Source organism: Festucalex cinctus, chromosome 1 (genome assembly GCF_051991245.1).
Source record: "Festucalex cinctus isolate MCC-2025b chromosome 1, RoL_Fcin_1.0, whole genome shotgun sequence".
Taxonomy (NCBI): domain Eukaryota; kingdom Metazoa; phylum Chordata; class Actinopteri; order Syngnathiformes; family Syngnathidae; genus Festucalex; species Festucalex cinctus.
In genome coordinates this window covers 14,608,000-14,626,212 of record NC_135411.1, presented here as the reverse complement: position 1 = coordinate 14,626,212, position 18,213 = coordinate 14,608,000, and the positions used below count along the sequence as shown (strand labels likewise).

The 18,213-nt window shown below is 38.2% G+C and overlaps 2 protein-coding genes across 3 annotated transcripts; one reads left to right on the top strand and one right to left on the bottom strand.

Moving 5' to 3' along the window:
- Nucleotides 1–388: 388 nt before the first annotated feature.
- Nucleotides 389–8,680, top strand: thoc1 (THO complex 1). Of its 2 annotated transcripts, XM_077518530.1 has the most exons (22): nt 389–492; nt 633–1,030; nt 1,231–1,304; nt 1,363–1,423; nt 1,504–1,573; nt 1,890–2,008; nt 2,097–2,145; nt 2,218–2,313; nt 3,762–3,844; nt 3,934–4,007; nt 4,083–4,191; nt 4,255–4,389; nt 5,024–5,124; nt 5,210–5,276; nt 6,454–6,504; nt 6,580–6,650; nt 6,727–6,822; nt 6,901–6,966; nt 7,738–7,821; nt 7,917–8,064; nt 8,142–8,229; nt 8,315–8,680. In XM_077518530.1, exons 2-22 carry the CDS (start codon nt 983–985, stop codon nt 8,590–8,592), a joined length of 1,968 nt encoding a protein of 655 aa, XP_077374656.1. In that variant the 5' UTR covers nt 389–492; nt 633–982; the 3' UTR covers nt 8,593–8,680. The 2 variants fall into 2 exon arrangements, with proteins under 2 accessions (XP_077374656.1, XP_077374647.1); XM_077518521.1 differs by having other exon boundaries at nt 394–1,030.
- A 1,346-nt stretch (nt 8,681–10,026) lies between these two features.
- usp14 (ubiquitin specific peptidase 14 (tRNA-guanine transglycosylase)) lies at nt 10,027–18,211 on the bottom strand. The gene is made up of 16 exons (XM_077518540.1): nt 18,031–18,211; nt 16,189–16,334; nt 15,870–15,902; nt 15,685–15,789; nt 14,450–14,553; nt 14,313–14,371; nt 14,072–14,202; nt 13,926–14,006; nt 13,775–13,857; nt 13,590–13,704; nt 12,121–12,186; nt 11,874–11,966; nt 11,650–11,778; nt 11,510–11,579; nt 10,376–10,483; nt 10,027–10,296 (listed from the first exon to the last, which is right to left on the bottom strand). The coding sequence occupies exons 1-16, from the start codon at nt 18,044–18,046 to the stop codon at nt 10,142–10,144; spliced, it is 1,494 nt and encodes a 497-aa protein (XP_077374666.1). The 5' UTR covers nt 18,047–18,211; the 3' UTR covers nt 10,027–10,141.
- Nucleotides 18,212–18,213: the final 2 nt, after the last annotated feature.

The window sequence follows — 18,213 nt, the reverse complement described above, 5'->3', positions numbered from 1 at the left end:
ATTACCTCCTGTGTTTTGTTGAATATCCTGATTTCATTTTTTGTAATGTAACTTATATTTTATTTTTCGTGTGTATGTAAATTACAATTGTATGTGTGCATTGTATGTTTGATTTTTTTGTTGTTGTTGTTGTTGTAATTTTTCTTTGTGAACTATTGTTCCCTTGGCAGTTTTTGTTGATGTATTGAACAATGTTGGATTGTTGCCAAGTTTGTATTTTTTTTATAGCAAATTAAAAAAAAAGAAAAAAAAGCTGTTGTCTGGATTTTTATTTTTTATTTTTTGGTCCCCAATTGAAAAGAAAGAAAGAAAAAGAAAAAAGTGCGTTCCGCTGACGTCTCCCCGCACCGGAAGATTGGGTGCATTCATCCGGCGAATGCGGAAGTGATTTCTACATATCGTCCATACTGAACGCCTGTAGATAAAAGCGCTATATAAAACAAGTGTTAGTCGGGGTTATGAATTGTAGGGCATTTTTTTAAATTAATTTAGGTACAGTACTTGTGTAATTTTAAATAAATAAATAAATACTTTGAATACATCAGCACTTGATCCAGAAAGCTAAAAATGGAACGTCTAATTAAAGTGATTAAAAAAAAACACCTCATATATCTGCATGTTTTGTTTTACAGTTAAGATTATCAATATACAGTAACAACTGTGGCTGAACTAAACACACCAGACGAGCGATTATCGTACCGCTAAAAAGTCTTTGAATGCACCTGCACCACCACCACCACTGGACACCGAACGACGAAGAAAGATGTGTCATGTAACGTTACAATATGTGATTGTTATTGTATGTATATTATTTATGTGAACGTTTTGAATTACAATTCTTAATGTGAACCTGTTAATGATACTTGTGTATGCACTGAAACAAAAACACTTTTATGATCACGTGGAGCCCTGAATGCACCACGACTCGATGACCACCAACCCGGAAGCAGTTTCCATGACTTCCGGCTTGTAATGTGAAAAGATGTCGCCTCCCTTGTTTGATTTTGTCGAGGCTAAAGACAAGCTAACGGTGGGAAAAACGTCAAATAGTATTTATTTATCGAAAAGTATATTATATAGTGCTGTGTTGTGTCAATCTAAATTACATAATTCCGAAAGCTTGTTCACCGCTACGCCTCTTTTCTCTGCCTCGTTACTAATTTAGCATGTAGCCCTATGCTAACAGTTTGGCGCTGTCTCACGTTAAATGTCCCTGTCGTAAACTCGTAGGAATCCACCAAGCAAGCTCTGGGCGACAAAAGCAGCAAAGCGATAATACACGCTTTTCATCACATCCCCGGAAAGTAAGTGATCACTAAACAACATGACCAGGCATGCATGCTAACTGTGCTTTGTTTGCAGTGAGACTGAAAAGAAGACCACACTGGACCAGGCTTTTAGGGGGGTCCTCGGGGAGCAGATTGTAAGCCATATCAATTCAAAATGTATATTATTCGTTACAGATGCGCTTGCAGAGGAGCTAATGTTTGTGCTTGTGTGCAGATGGACCAGAAGGCCAACTGTGAGGACCACTTGTCGCTGATCGACATGAGCATTCATGCAGTCACTGAAGGTACGACAGCCAATAAGCTTCTTGTTTCATGCACAACTATGGGTCATTCCTGCCTGTTGGTGCACGTTCCATCCTCAGGAAAATACTTGAATGAAATGTTGATTATAGGTTGTAGTCTTCATGGAAAAAAATGGCTGTAAATGGTTTTATTTTCCATTAGTAGTTAACTATTGTTTTGGGTGCACATAGAAAAATGTATTGGTTATTTTTGGTTAGGTTTGATTCAAGTGGCTCTCTGTCTCTAAATAAAACACCAAAATTCTGTATTGGAAACAGCAGTCAGTGCAATGGTGAACATCATCTTGCATCTATGCAGGTATCTGCTCTGCAACGACGCCTTTCGTGCTGCTGGGGGATGTGCTCGACAGCCTTCCTTTGGACCAATGTGACAGAATCTTTAACTTTGTGGAGATGAACGTCGCCACGTGGAAATCTGTAAATGCAAACACCACCAACCGCATTCATCGTTTTTTTGCTTTTAAATGCTTCATTTCTAAACTTGACGTCTCTGTCTTTATCCCAGAACTCCTTCTACACTGCTGGCAAGAATTACCTGTTAAGGATGTGTAACGGTAAGCTATTATTTCCGTCTTCTTCTATAATTGTTGAAGTCAAAGTTAAAACACCGTTTTTCAACTTTCTAGATCTCTTGCGGCGTCTTTCCAAGCCTCAGAACACCGTATTCTGTGGACGGATACAACTCTTCTTGGCTCGTCTCTTCCCGCTGTCGGAAAAATCTGGTAAGAGCAAATGCTGAATACGAAGATTCACGCGAATACATTCAGTACACCTCCACACTCCAGTCACATCCAAGATCATCACGGCCAGTTCGGGCTCAGTTATTCATGTATCAATATGCTTATTATGGTTATTATAGGAAGTAAAATGAGATTGTTAATATATTTTAAGACATTTACTGTATATTGAAAAGTTTATTTTAGGGTAGACCATTATTTTTTTTTTTTCTGGGCCGATGGCAATATGAGTACTCAACTCTTGAGTATTCAACTTTTGCCAACATTTTGTCCATGTTTAACTGGGTTGCGTCCTTTTAATTGGCACCATTGTTGTCTTCTAACCTTTTTTCAGTGATGTATTGTACACCCCCTGTGAAATCTTTTTTTCAACCAAGTACCCTCTAACCAGTACAAAACAGTTTTGGTGGGAGAAAAAACAAAAAAAAAACCGGAGTGCTTTGCCATCATTGTATGATTTTATTAAGCTTTGGAATTGATTTTTGTAGTGTTCCCTCGTTTTCCGCTGGGGTTAGGTTCCAAAAAAAAAATATACCCGCAATAAATTAAATCCGTGTAGTAGCGAGCTTTGTGTTTTAAATTTACTATAAATGTTTTAAGGCTCTAAAACCCCTCATCACACAGTTTATACACTTTTCTCATCGAGGCATTTACTTTTTTGACATATCGCTCTTGTTTAAACATTCTCAATATTCAAACCTTTATCATTTTTATATAATACGTACATTACTGTAAAAGGAAATACATGCAGAATTGCACTAAAAAAAACTGCAATACAGCGAGACCGTGAAAAGTGAACTACATAATAGCGAGGGAACACTGTATTTGGAAATCAAAATACTAAAAAGATGCATAAAAGGGAAGGAATTAATCTAATTATAAATAAAGATTTGTGCACAAAAATATTACCATTAAAGTGTCCACCTTCGGGATCATTGTAAAAATTCTGAAAAAGAAATCATAACTTAATTTTAAATAAAAATTTCAAATGATTGTCAGGTGATCCTAGGTGGCATACGACAGTTTGGGTTGAACCATTCTGATTTAAGCAGACTGTTTTTAAAAAAAATGTTTTTAATTGTTTTTAACAACAGTTAAATTGAATAGTCTACTGTATATAAATTAATGATATTTACATAGATTTTCCTGAAATATTTAAACAATTTAATAAGTATTTTTAAAGCATTTTTGCATGGCTGCTGCTTTTTAAATGTATTTTAAAATAATGAGAAATAGTCGCTGGACTTTTTTTGTTGACATGGTGTGCTCCACACCTAACGTACAACAGAAAGCGAAGGAGAGATAAGTCTCAGAAATAAAACTATACACAAGCATGATAAAGGCTATAAAAATGACCACGTTTACATGTTTAATAATAATAATAATAATGAAGTATTTGTCATTTACGAGTTGATGTGACGTGTTGACGGCAGGTCTGAATCTCCAGAGTCAGTTCAACCTGGACAACATCACAGTGTTCAACAAAAACGAAGATGAAAGCACTTTTGGACTCAAGGTGAGCAAACGACGAGCTAGTTTTGTTAGCATTAGCTCGTTCAAGTTCACACGGCGGATTCCACTTTGACTTCCTCGTTGTGATGACAGCACACGGAAGATAAGGAAGACGGCATGGAGGTGGAGGAAGGAGAGATGGGCGAGGAGGAAGCGCCTGCGTCGTGGTACGTAACACACACAAAAAAAATAAAGAACCAGCACCTGATGGACGAAGCCGCTCACCGACCTCCACTTTTCAGCTCCATCCCCATCGACTACAACCTGTACAGAAAGTTCTGGACGCTGCAGGACTACTTCCGGAACCCGGTGCAGTGTTACGACAAAGTCTCTTGGATGACCTTCCTCAAGGTACGGAAACGGTCGGTCGCCCCGAGGCCTGGTCTGGATTGTGACCTGCTTTGCCACACGCAGTACTCGGACGAGACGCTGGCCGTGTTCAAGAGCTTCAAGCTGGACGACATGCAAGCGTCCAAGAGGAAGCTGGAGGAGCTGCGGGCGTCGGGCGGCGAGCACGTCTACTTTGCCAAGTTCCTCACCAGTGAAAAGGTCAGGACGCATTTATTGAAGTCATTCATTTAATCTAGGATCATGATATTTTTTTTTGTATGATGAGCTTTTTTTTGTTTTTTTGTTTTTTGTTAATGCATTATGTTATTGTGGGGATGTACCGATAATGGCAATATTGTGATATCGTGATTTTAAAACTGCCACAATATCGTCGTCGTCATGTTCACAATATTTAAAAGGAACACATCTGCTAAAAAAGTCACGTTGATTTCCATTTGTGCAGTTGTAGCACCCTCTAGTGGCTAGTTTATTAGTGCAATTAAATTTTCATTAGGGATGTTTTGGCCTTCTATGTTTAAATCTATGCTAATTGTCAGATGAAGGGGAACCTAATTTGCCTGTGAAGCGATCAATGTGTGCTTGCATTAGCAAGTAAGTGCCTCAATATTGTTATTAGAGATTGTAGGTGGTTTATATGCATTGCTGTTATTTAAAAAAAGCACAATATTATGTTTTTTTTTTTTTTTTTTTAGTATGAGCTTTTTTTTTTTTTTTTTTTTGACAATATTGTGACCTTTTTTAAATATCGCCAACCCACCCACAATATCGTGATAATATCGTATCGTGATGTTTGGATATCGTTACATCCTTTTGTTATTGTCAACCTGTGCAGTTGATGGACTTGCAGCTGAGCGACAGCAACTTCCGCCGCCACATTCTGCTGCAGTACTTGATCCTCTTCCAGTACCTCAAAGGCCAAGTCAAATTCAAAAGGTGATCATTTTCAACATGGGGCGGGGACCATTCAAAATGAATAACAATAATACCATTTCAAACATTTCAATTGCTCTTGTCAAAGTTCCAGCTGCTTGCTAAATGACGACCAGGCTACGTGGATCGAGGAAACCACCAAGCTAGTTTACCAGGTAAACATTTTTAAAGAAACTGGAATTAGGGTTTATGTACATATTTTTTTTTCTTTCAGGTGATTAAAAATTTAAATCATAATTTAGTCAATAAAAACTAAACAAAAATAATTTCATCAACGCACATTTTTCACCGGACTAAAACTAGACTAAAAATCCTCATTAATAAACAATAACTGGGACTAAATCAGTATGCATATTCATGACAAATGAAGACGAGATGAAAATGTACTTAATAAAAACTGGACTAAAATCTATGGACATTTTAATTCGTGAACAAAAACGAGATGAAAATTATATGATTTCTGTCAAAAAACAAAACAAAAAAACCGGCTCTAACGCACCAACAATAATGTTAATCCGACCACTAACTAATGCTTGCTACCTTACTAGCTCAAGTCAAGTCAAGTCAATTCATAGCATGGAGCCATACTAGCCACGTGTTGATATATTGATATTGTGTGCGAACTTATTTTTCATGAAAAAGATTAAAGAAAATTGTATGTGAAATAGTTTTAGACCGAAATGTTCAACATATCTGCTAACAAAAAAAAAATACACAGGGGTAAAATGATTGTCCTGACTAAAACTATTTATAGTTATTTTATTTATAGTCAACTAAAAATGGGATGGAGTGGACAAACTATGATTAAAAACTAACGAGCGTGATTGAAACTGGACTAAAAAATAAAAATAAAATCATTGATACAGTAATTTCATAATTCCAAGAAATTGAGTTAAAATTAAAAAGATTATTAGACTGCAAAAAACGAGCGCTTTATTGACTTGTGTTGAGGTAATATTTCTGCCACTAGATGGCATAACTGGAAGTCCCCCTGTACAGGCTTTCCAAATAAGGGCTGATTATTAATCAATCGAGCTTTAAAAAAAAATTGTGGCATTTAAGGAACTTTAACTCAAAATTAATGCACTAATTTTGACACCCCTAATATATATAAATCTAAAACTTTTAAAAAGTATACTGCAAGTATATATACATTTTTAAAAATAATCTTTTTTTTATTTTTTTTTTATTTAACTTCATAACTTGATATATTTAGTTGCTATCTTGCTCTATATTAGCAATTTAGCATAAAAACAGTGTTGTCTTAATTCTCATAATAGAAGTACAATTTATTCAGCTTTATTTATCAATTTATTTAAAATCCTCTCATAGCTTCTCCGAGAGATTCCCCCAGACGGCGACAAGTTCGCCACCATGGTGGAAGTAAGTGCCCCCGATTGCTAAAGCTAGCGTAACGCGACGCGACGCAACACGTTCATAACGATGGTTTTGCGACAGCGGATCCTCGGCACAGAAGAAAACTGGATCGCCTGGAAAAACGAAGGCTGTCCCAGCTTTGTGAAGGAAAGGTACGCCAAAGCGCAAAGTGCATTTCCGCAGTTTTTCCAAATTTTGGTCTGCAACTTTGTCCTGTGAAAATTTCAGGCCGGCCGACGACAAACCCAAAAGGCCGACCAGGAAACGAGCGGCTCCAGAAGACTTCCTAGGAAAAGGGCCCGACAGAAAGATCTTCATGGGAAAGTCAGGATTGTTGATGTTTTTTTTTTTTTTTTGATGACTTGCTACAGAAAAGTACATGTTTTTTTTTTGTATATCAAGTGATGAGCTTACTCGCTTGTGGAACTTGAACTTGGACAACACGGAAGCCTGCAAGTCGGACAGCAGGTAAAACTGCGGACTCTGAATTTATCATTGACCATACTTCGTTTCTTGTTTTTATTATTCTCTGATCATGCTGCTTTATTTCTCACTATTTCTATGGCAAGTAAGTCATCTTTTTTTTTTTTTTTTTTTTTTTTTTTTAATCTTATCTTAATCAAAGTCACCACATTGTCTTAATACAGCTATACTGGCAAAAGTATAGCTATTTTTTAGGTTATCAGATGAAATTGCTTTATTTCTTATTATTTCAGTGGTTGCTTTTGTTATTATTTCATTCATCGTCATCTAAATTACCTTTTTGAGGACAGTCTACTCTAAAAAGTGACAAAATATCTGCAAAGATGTGTGCATTGTTTTAAATTTAAATTTCTTATTCTTAGTGCCGTTTAGAGGGTTTTGGCATCGGGTTAAATATTAGCACCCGTCACCAACATGTCATCTTCAAACGCACAATATATGAACCCCAACTTCATTAATCCACATCAAACCTCAACTCTGTGAATTTTTTTTTTCCTCAGAGGATTGAATGGGGCTTTATTTCTTTTTATTTCTACGGAAACAAAACTCCCTTCGCGGGACTTTAAAGTCACCAAATTTTGCAAAGACATATCCAAGTGGAAATGTACACATTTGAAGGTGCTGGATAAGGAAAAAAATAAATAATTGGGGAGACTTGTTCAGCAAATTGACAAAAAAAAACCAAATTGACCAATTTAGTAATTGAAACCATCATTTTAGGCCATTTCAACCATTTTGATGTGTTCTTGTGGCCAGGGAGTTCATGCCCTCGTTGGATGAATTCTTTGCCGAAGCCATCGAGCAGGCCGATCCCGTCAACATGGTGGAGGAAGAGTACAAGTAAGTCCCTGTCCTCCTGATAAAAAAAAAGAAAAAAAAAGTGTTAGTTTCAGAGCAGAAGTCTTCATTCCTAACGTTGCGTTCCTTCTCCTTAGGGTCGTCCGGAACCCAAACTACGGCTGGCGTGCCTTACGGCTGCTCTCCAGAAGAAGTCCGCACTTTTTTCAGCCCACCAATCAGAAGTTCAACAGCCTGGCCGACTACTTGGACAGTATGGTCAGCAAGCTGGCCAAGGAGTTGCCCGTAAGGAATACGCGTCAAGTTTGAATGGCAAACAAGATGGCCGCCAACACACCAATGTCACGTGTCTGACCGTACAGAAGGACATCCCGTCGGAGGAGATCAAGACGGGCGAGGACGACGACGACGACGAAAACGGAGACAATCTGCTCAAAGACAGCAATGACAGTGAGTCGCCGTTTTTAATCATCCGGTTTATGTTGAGCCATGAAACGGAGACCGAGTCCTCGACGCCATCTTTTGTTTTGTCCAGGCCCGAGCATGCCCAGCAAGATGGTGAGCAACCGGCAGATGGACGAGGTGGCGGCCAAGCTGGGCGGCCGCTGGAAGTCGCTGGCCTCGCACTTGGAGATGCGGGCGGCTGAGCTGCGCGAGATCGAGGCCGAGAGCGAGGACGCCGACATCCGGGCCAAGCTGCTGCTGGTCACCTGGCAGGACCGGGAAGGGGCGCAGGCCACCGTGGAGAGCCTGGTCGCCGCCCTCAACGCCGCAGGCTTCGCCAAAATGGCGGACGACCTCAGCGAGGCTTGAATAAGCCCCACTTGTGTTTTCATACGAAGAGTGTAGAAAATTTTTGTGTTTCTTAGCTTCATTAATTAAAGACACCTTTTGATACATAGTGGCATACATTTTTTTTTTTTATTATTTGCAGCACTTATGAAAAGCCATCAGTCAATAACTTAGAACAAGAGTGGAGATGAAGAACAATGTGCTCAGTTTTTAGTACACAATAAGACTTGGAAAATTCAACGGCTGAACTGGTCTTGACGGGTCAGATGGTAGAGTGACCATTTGGCAAACGTTCTTCAGCAGTGGTGGGCAACCTTTTTGCATCAAGTACTTCCAAGGGATTTGATGAAAAAAAAAAAATCAAACCATTTAAATTATAATTGATGGGCACAGCAACTCTGCAGTTGCGGTGTTCAAATCTGGCCATCCTGTGCGGCACATTACGTACACAAGAATTCCTCCCACGTTCACAAAACATCTGTCAGTGGGCAGTAAACTGTCCTGTGCCATGAGCCTGAATTTGTGCATTTGGTTCGTTCAGGGTTGGCGACATCCGCTGCTCCAATAAGTGCTTTAGAAAATAGATGAGCATTTTTGTTTTTTTCTAACAGTTAACCCCTCCATCCATTTTCTTAAAACCACTTACTCCTCCCAAGGGTCACAGGGGGTGCTGGAGCCTATCCCAGCTGGCTTCGGGCAGTAGGTGGGGTACACTCTGATCTGGTTGCCAGCCAATCACAGGGCACATTATTTTCAAAATGACAGCAGCCCCCAGTATATAGCACACACCCTGCTGCAAATAGTGAGAATCCACAGCAACAATCTAAAAATTCACAAAGCACTTATTTCTAAGGGTCAACTCAATGAAGTGCCTCCCGTCATCCCAACAAAGTTCCTTGGCACAAAAATGGCACCAAAGCGATCAGGCATGGTATTGGCATAAAAAAAAAAAAAGAAAATGTGCATGTTTCGACGAAAAACAGTCGAGCTTCTCTACCGAAGCGCATTGCATTCACTTGGGAAGAAAGAAAATCCTCGTCACTTTTTTTTTTTTGGCAGACAAAACAGACAAAAAATACTCAGAAAAACATGGGGAAAAAACACACAAAAAACAAAAATTAGCCAGAAAAAAAAAGAGGCTTTTTTTTCAAGTGAATGCAATATGCTTCCGTACATCTTAAAAAAAAAAAAAAAAAACCTGCACCTGCTGTACCGAGAACATGCGGGTTCCACTACATTTTAGTTGAGGTTGCCCACCCCTGCTGTGGAACACAAAATTGTGAGCCAAGCGAGTGAAGATAGTTGCTAATGAGCACCTTAAAAAAACAGATGACGCGTATAAAACATTAGCAGCCCCGCATTCGGATCCAGTTTTTTTTTTTTTTTTTTTTTAAGATCACAATGGTTTAAATTTAAACACCTTATTGAAAAGAAAAAATATTTAAGGTGATCCAATAAGTAAAGACACCATTTTTATTGCACGGCTTATGCAAACAGTGCATTTTTTTTGTTTGTTTGTTTTGTAAATGGCAAATGGAGAGGAAGGCGTCCTCCATCCCACACGGGAGGGCTAATGTTCCTTCTCCTTCTCCTCCAGTATCTCCAGCCTCCGTGGACCGTAGAGTAGAACGTACGCGATGTGCCAGTCGCCGCCACCCGACAGCCGCAGGATGTCCTCCGGTGACACCACGCTCACTTTGTCGTCGTCGAATTTCACCCACTCGTCTGCAGAGACGCAGGGAATGGGTTGGATGATTAGATCTTTTTTTTTTTTTTGGCTTTTCATTTTGGCGACTTGGGCTACCTTCTTTCCTCTTGACCCAGCCCACGTAGTGCCCGGACGAGCTGGAGCGGCCTTGATGCGTCAGCACCGCCTGCAGTTCGTAGTAGCCGCTGTTGTTGGAACCCACGTCTGCAAACGAGGCAGCACATCGCTAGTTGACATATAGCAAACTGGCGCTAGCCTTTCGTCAACATATTTCATCAAACTATTAGGGATGTAACGATAAACGTGATATCGTGATATGGACACTGTCACAATATCGTCATGTTCACGATATTTAAATGCAACATATCTGTTCGAAATGTCAGGTTGATTTCCATTTGTGCAGTTCTAGCACCCTCTCATGGCTAGTTTTTTACTGCAGTTGAATTTTCACACAGCATGTTTTGGCCCTTCTATATTTAAAATCCACACAAATGGTCAGATGAAGAGGCACGTAATATGCCTGTGAATCAAGGCCGAATCTGAAACAGATTATCAGTAGTCAAGGAGGCCGATAACCGATATTTCAAGCAGAAAGTCATGTGCAGTTAAAAAATTATATATATATATATATATATTTTTATATATATATATATAAACTATTGGCAGGTTTGTTTAAAAAATAAAAAATACGGGGTCATTAGCATGTGTTAGGCTAAATTTAAAATAAATAAATAAAAATTAAAGAGCAAGTAAATAGAGCCCTACAAATTTCTACTGTCAATAATTTGATTATAAAATTTCAACATAATTTTGTGATTTATTTATTTATTTTTTTTAAATTAAAAGTGTAGGAGTTCCTAACAACATAACATATTAATAATAAAACTTAATAATAGTAATAATAATAACATAACGTTATGTACAAAAGCACAATATTGTGCTTTTTTAAGTATGAGCTCTTTTTTTTTTTTTTATAATATTGGGACCTTTTTTAAATATTGCCAACCTCCCCACAATATTGTGATATTTGGATATCGTTACATCCCTACTAACTATGCACAAATGGATTTGAAATAAATGTATTTTTATAATATTACTTCTCTACAAGTGAGCTGCAGGCACTCCACCACTAGATGGCAGCAATGAACATCAACTTGTGAAAGTTCTGAAAATAACTTCTTGTGGGCTAAAAATAAAAAGTGTCACATGACCAGTGACATCACTACTCACCATGCGGAAAGGAGAAGGGCTCATATTTCGCCTCCTTCTCCGAGCCGTCTTTCTTCGTCTCCTGTTTGGCCTACAAAATATGTGATGAAAGCAAAACGATCAAACGTGGATTTGTAAGCGGGCCGTGTCGTGACTTCCACCTTCTGCTGCTGTTTCTCCAGCTTCTTGTCTTCCACTTCCTTGAACTTTGACCTGGTGGCCAGCATGCTCTCCTGGACCTCGGCCGTGCAGAGCTCGTACACGTCCAGCAACAGGGGGAACTTCACGTCCTGAAAAATCAGCCACCACCACGTGTGTCAAATCAATCAATAAATAATGGACGACCACTTAAAAAGAGACGGCCGCTTGTGGTCGTTAGTCGCACCTTGAGCACTTTGGCGTTGACAGACTCTTTTTCCTTGTAGTAGAAACGAACCATCTGCACCGTCAGGTAGGCGGGGAGGCGACTCAGCTTTGACTGAGGACATCAACAAGATGAGAACGAATAAGGAGGCACAAGATTTTTTTTATTTTTTAAAACAAACATTTTAAAAACATATTATATCGAAAAAATACATTAGCAAGACATGCAAACTTAGCCCTGAATTTCCTTCATGTGGTTGTTTGCTTACAGATTTGATGTAGAGAGCATTTCTGTCCAAGGTGGTCGACATTTTGGTGATTTCTTCCTGAAGTCTCTGCAGACATGAGCAACAATTGGTACCATAAAAAATGTAAAAGTCAGTCATTGCGTCAATGCTGAATAGCAAACGTTTCTCCACCAATCGAAACATTCCAGCGTCAAAATGTTACGGACGCACTCATATTATGTGGCTTGTTTTCATATTTCTCAGAATTCCACATTTACCATGTGAAAAATTTCTTGCTCTGCCATAAATAAATAGTTTTTTGTTTCTTTTTAAATAGAGTCATTATCTGTGTAGCTGGACCAGTGGTGTAGCGCATGATGATAGCAACCCCTGGTGGACGGACAAAAAATAAAAATAAATAAACCTCACAATCATATTGTGGTTTAATAATGCTAAACTTTTTTTTTTTTTTTTAGGGCTGTGTTTAAAGGCATACTTGACTCATTGAAAAAAAAAATAAGTCATTTTTCTACTTGCTGTCGCCTGATGACATCACCTGTGCTGAGGAAGCAGGTAACGGCCAATCATGGCCCACCTGTTGTGTGGGGTTGATCAGCAAACTGAGCCATAATTGGCCGTTACCTACTTCCTCAGCACAGGTGATGTCATCATTAGTCGACAGCAAGTAGAAAAAATACTTTTTAAAAAAGGTATTAAATTGTACATGAAAAATAATGTTATCAAATTCATTTTATACAAAATATTAACTTTTCACTGCTGAAAAATTTTCAATGAGGCAAGTGTCCCTTTAAAAAAATAATTAAAAAAATGGGAAAAAAAGAAAAAAGAAAAAAAAAGAATCGATATCAAATCAAAATTCCTTTGAGCCTGATATCGATTCATAAAACCATGAATAAATCATTTAGTTTTATTTCTCTTCTCCCAAAAATTTAAAAGAAAATTGAATTTTATTTTCCTACATTACTGTTTTCTTGAAATTTACTGTTCACGTAAATATAAGTATTTTCTTACATTTATGAAAGAACTGACTTATTGCACTTCAGAATCTTTTTAGACTTAGACTTGACTTTATTGATTTAATTTATATTTACAATGAATGAATTAGAATTATGAAAATATTTTCATCTCATCCTTGCTTGATGTCAATGTTTATGTAACACTTAAATGATTATAACGTGTTACCTTCATGAATAAACTATATATCACTTAACCAGTTACTGCCTCCACAAAAGGTTATTTGGAATTTAATGATTGTTGAGTTTTCAAATCATGTCTTTGATATTTAATAAAAATTGATGTTTCATAGTTATTCAATATCTGACCAAATACTTGTGAATAAAAATGATTTGAGGAAATTTGATAGAAAGCCCTATTTTTTTTTCCCCTTGATTTTATTGGATGGGATCATCGGTAGAATAATCAAATCTAAAAATATATATATGACGATTGTGAAGAGATGACATGTTGCGCCACGTCACGTCTGCCCTTACCAGCCTCAGCCCCGTAGCCAGATACTTGACTTCCTGATTGATGAAGCAGCTGAGCTGAAGCTGACTTTCTTTACCCTTGACTGGCTCCTCCTCTTCCGACTCTGTACATTTCATACTAAACAAGACTTAAGGAAGAACAAAATATAGAAATTATACTGGCCGATATTTGGAGCTTGAAAGGATACGTCGTCTCAAACTCGACACCAAAATACTGGTCGATAAAGTTCTTCTTTGAGGAGGCAGTATCGGCTCCGCTTTCAGTGTCAGCCTAAGAAGAAAAAAAAAAAATGGTTATTTGCGTTCGGCTTTCAATTAAATTGCTTGTGTGTGTTGCACCTCCATGGGAGTGTCAGGCTCGAGCGGCTCCAGCTTCTGCTGAAGAACTCTCATCATCTGCAGCCAGCATTCGTTCGCATCCTGAACGCAACAAAGAACGGAATGAGCAAACGAGACGAGTAAGATGCTGAAAATGCTCGGCAAACCTGCTGCAGGTATTGGCCCTGATCTCCCTTCTCGGCAAACTGCGGGAAGGCCATGTGGAGGAACTGCAGAAGGATGATCGGAGGCAGGCTGGACGAGGTCTTGTCCATGGTCTCGTACAAGTCGCGCAGAGCTGGCGACACAAAACGGGGAGGCCAAATTGATCTTGGAATCAATTTGAGGCAACAAAACGGAGGGCGCGATGTGGACAAAGACGGACGGACGCTTGAGTTTGCCTCCTACCGGCTGTGATGTACTGCGACGACGCGTTGGGGCCTGAAGATCGCAGCGCGCCGGTGTACCTGCAGAGGGAGACACGTGCGGTCAAGTGAAACGGGCAGATGCTGGTAGCCTAGCGGGACGCATGACGGCCAACTGACTTTCTGAGTGCAGTTTTGAGCTCGGGCACAGAGCGCAGACACTGCACGGTGGCGTTCATGTAGCACGTGTTGCCCAGATTGGTCAGCCCGCAGGGAACGTCCAACTGAACAGCAATCGGGGGGGGTGAAACAATGTCTTCACATACGCATGACCGCAATAAACAGGGGGACATGACATTTTGAGGCACACTCAGTCTGTACAAAATTTCATTTGATGGCTTTATATTTAAGTTGTGTTTAAAAAATAAAATAAATTAAAGAAAAATGTTTTTTTTATTTTAATGGTACAATAAAGCTATTTTTTATTTTATTTATTAGTAAGGAATTAACCAACTATTCAATCACATTTAAAAATAACTTTTTTTTTTTATTTACAATAAATTAAATGAATTAAAATGGAAACAGACTTTACCAATATTTATTGTTTTGTTTTGTTTTTAGGATGGTAACTGCATATTTCTTGCTCATTTTTTAATTTTATTTACAAATAATTTAACTATAATTTATGAACTACCTACTTAAATGAATACAAAAATAATATCGCTGGCGTAAGACGAAATTTATGTACCATCAAATTCATCACTTTTCAGGAGACTGCAAAAGCGGCATCTTTTTATCATCAAAGTGAGCAAGCCATTCTCAACTCAATTGATTGAATTGCAATTAAAAATAAATAAATAAATAAATAAATAAATGGCACGTGCACCAATAGTATAGATTTGTGTGAAAAAAAATAAAATGAAATTCACCAAATTTGGCACGAGTGGTTTCGCCCCAACGCCAGCAATATATAAAATAATCAAGTAATCAATTTTAATTTACATTTTATTATTATTTACAATACATTAACATTTAATGAATTAAAATGAAAACATACATTTTAACCATATGTTTATATACTAATATATTTTAGGGGAAAACTGCTAAATTAATGCAACAAAACAGTAATTTTAATAAAATAATTATTGCTCAATTTGTTATTTATAGATAGAATTTAATCACCCATTATTTCATAAAATAACGTCACATTATACGAAAAAAGTGTTATTGTTTACAAAAACTCAAATTACTGAATAAGATTAAACAACACAACATTGAAAAAAAGGAAATAGATTTTAATAAAGTTTTTTTTTTTTTTTTTAAGGAAAAATGGCTAAAATAAGTCATAATGTAAAATCCTTGTTGGTCAGATTTAGGAGCCGTACTTTTCCCACCGCATTCGACTGTGTACTCACGGCTGAAGCCAGCTGCTCATCAGTCATGTCTTCTACAAACATGGGTCTGACTGCAGGTTCCTCGGGCAGAGCTTCCGCTGATCCCATCATCAACAGCGTCATTCCCTAAAACACACGTTACTTTTAAATACATCGTTGCCTCTCACGCAGGTTATTGAATTGAACGGACGTGCTTGAGCACTCACATTTTTCAGTTTTATGTTCCCCCACTCGTCATCCTGAAATGTAGAGGAAGCATGGATTAAGACTTGACTATGTATTCATCGCAGACTTGTGATTAAAAGATTAATTAGGCAAATTTTTTTAAAATCTTTTTCAACATTAAGATGAGCAACATTCAGCAAGTGCTCCAAAAAAAGAAGAACATACACAGGAAGTGCACATACAGTATGAAGGAGTAATCCTGGATTTACAGACAAAATTCTGTTCTGAAATACATGCTTGCCTTATCATTGCATAAACAAAGCGTCAGAACTGAAGCAAATGTCCGTGCGCTTTATTTACCTTGAGGGTGCCTCCTTTCACCATCACCTTCTGTCTGTCCGGCTGCACTCCTGTCAAGGCAAAAAGCTGAGCCTTGAACACCATGGGAGGCTCCTCGGTGTTCAGCTCCACAGCATCAAACTTCTCTTTGCCCCATTTCACATTGACTGGGGGACAAAGGCAGAGGAATCATTAAATGAGAAGCAGTCTTGCTCCTTCGGTGCACTCAACAGTACCTGTCTGGGGGTAGGTGCTCACATGCTAAAGTACTGTGACAGGTTGTAGTAGTGCTCTTATGTTGCTAAATATACAGAAAAAAATAACATCTGAAAATAGCCATTTTTTTCTGATGCCACCTTCTCAAAATATTCCACCTTTTCCCTTGAAGAATGACACTTAAAATAATTTCCCCCTCAAAAATAGGTTGTTTTTTTCCCCCTCTCCCAAAATACTCACTTCTTGAAAATAATGTCACCATTTTCTGAAAAAAAAGTGACTCTTTCCCGTGAAAAATGCACAAATAAATCATTCAAATATGCTACCTTTTATCAAAAAACATGCTACTTCTTAAAAAAAAAAAAGGGAAAAAAGATGCCCCCACTTATTCAAGAATATGTCTTTTTACCTCAAAATTAGTGTTTTTCCCCTCAAAATGTTTTCTTGAAAATACAGCACTTTATAATACACCATATGGCACATTTTCTGAGAATTATGGACCCCCCCCCTAAAAAAAAATTCTTATTCTATTAAAAAAATAAATAAACAAATGAGAAAAACACTGTTTCCCAGAATTAATCACATTTTCTTGAAAATAATGGTGTTGATATTTTATGATCCTCGCCATTTTAATTGTTTTGTCGCTATCTATTGGCATCTTATTGAATTACAACCCCCTTTTAGGAGCTATGTCACTTATTCAGAGATTTTTCTGTTTAGCAGTAGGATTCGGTCCCTATCTACCGCAATGTGCGGGGGCTCACTTTACATTTTTTTTCACAAAAATATTTCTGTCAAAATACAACCGTACTTTTAAATCTTTGTATCCTCCAAAAGATAAGGATGTGAGTGCATAATTGTGTGTGAATGTGTGCGTGTGAAAAATGAGTCTCCAAGCAATTGATAGAGGTTCAGACTGAGCCCCAGTAGCTTTCCACCGGTGTATGACACAGCAGGAAAACAAAAAAAAAAAAAAAAAAAGTTAGCAAGAGTCAGTACCTGTTTGGGAGTGTAGTAGGAGGGGTTAGCTGTTGGCATGCTAAGCTAGCGTCTGACAGGCAGTCACAATATTGGCGTTGCTTATTTTAAACACACAAACGAACAATTGGCTGTATTTACGAATTTAAAACACCTTCTAATTGTTGGTGTCTTAACCCAAAATGATGAGTTCAGTGTGTGAACTTAATGTTTGGCTAGCTTCGTTAGCATCGCTACTCGTACTTGTGTACCAGCCAGCTTGAGTCAGTAATATTTGAATGCATGTGATTTAGGATCGTAGGAAAAAGGACCTCATCAAGAATCGCAGCTTTCGACTAACAAATGCTAATTGTGATAACAGTGCCACCTGCTGAAAAGCCCAACGAGCAGAGTTAGCGGGAACGAGTTACTCGTATTGCCCAGACCAGCTTACACTTAATATTAAAAATAACACACTTACAACTCTTACTGATAGTTGCACGTATTATCTACGGTCTTGTGTTTTGAATATTACCCTAACCTTACCGCCCCAAACATTGACCACGGTCTGGTCTGTAGCCGTTAGCACGCTAACCACAATTGAAGCTAGCCGAGCTAACAGGCTAGTGCACTAGCACTAGTTTCGATTTTTTTGTTTTTGTAATTTATTTCACAATCCTTGTTACGTACCCGAAAACACCGGCATTCTTGGCAAGCTGCTAGGTCCCGAACTGTTGTTTCTGTCCTGTTTTCAGTCCGCCGGGGTGCGAATGAGTTGACTTGGCTGCTACTTCAGCGCAGTCTGAACTTCATTCAAATAGAATGACGCTGCAACAACATGCTGGGAACTTATCGATGCGATCTGGCATCGAC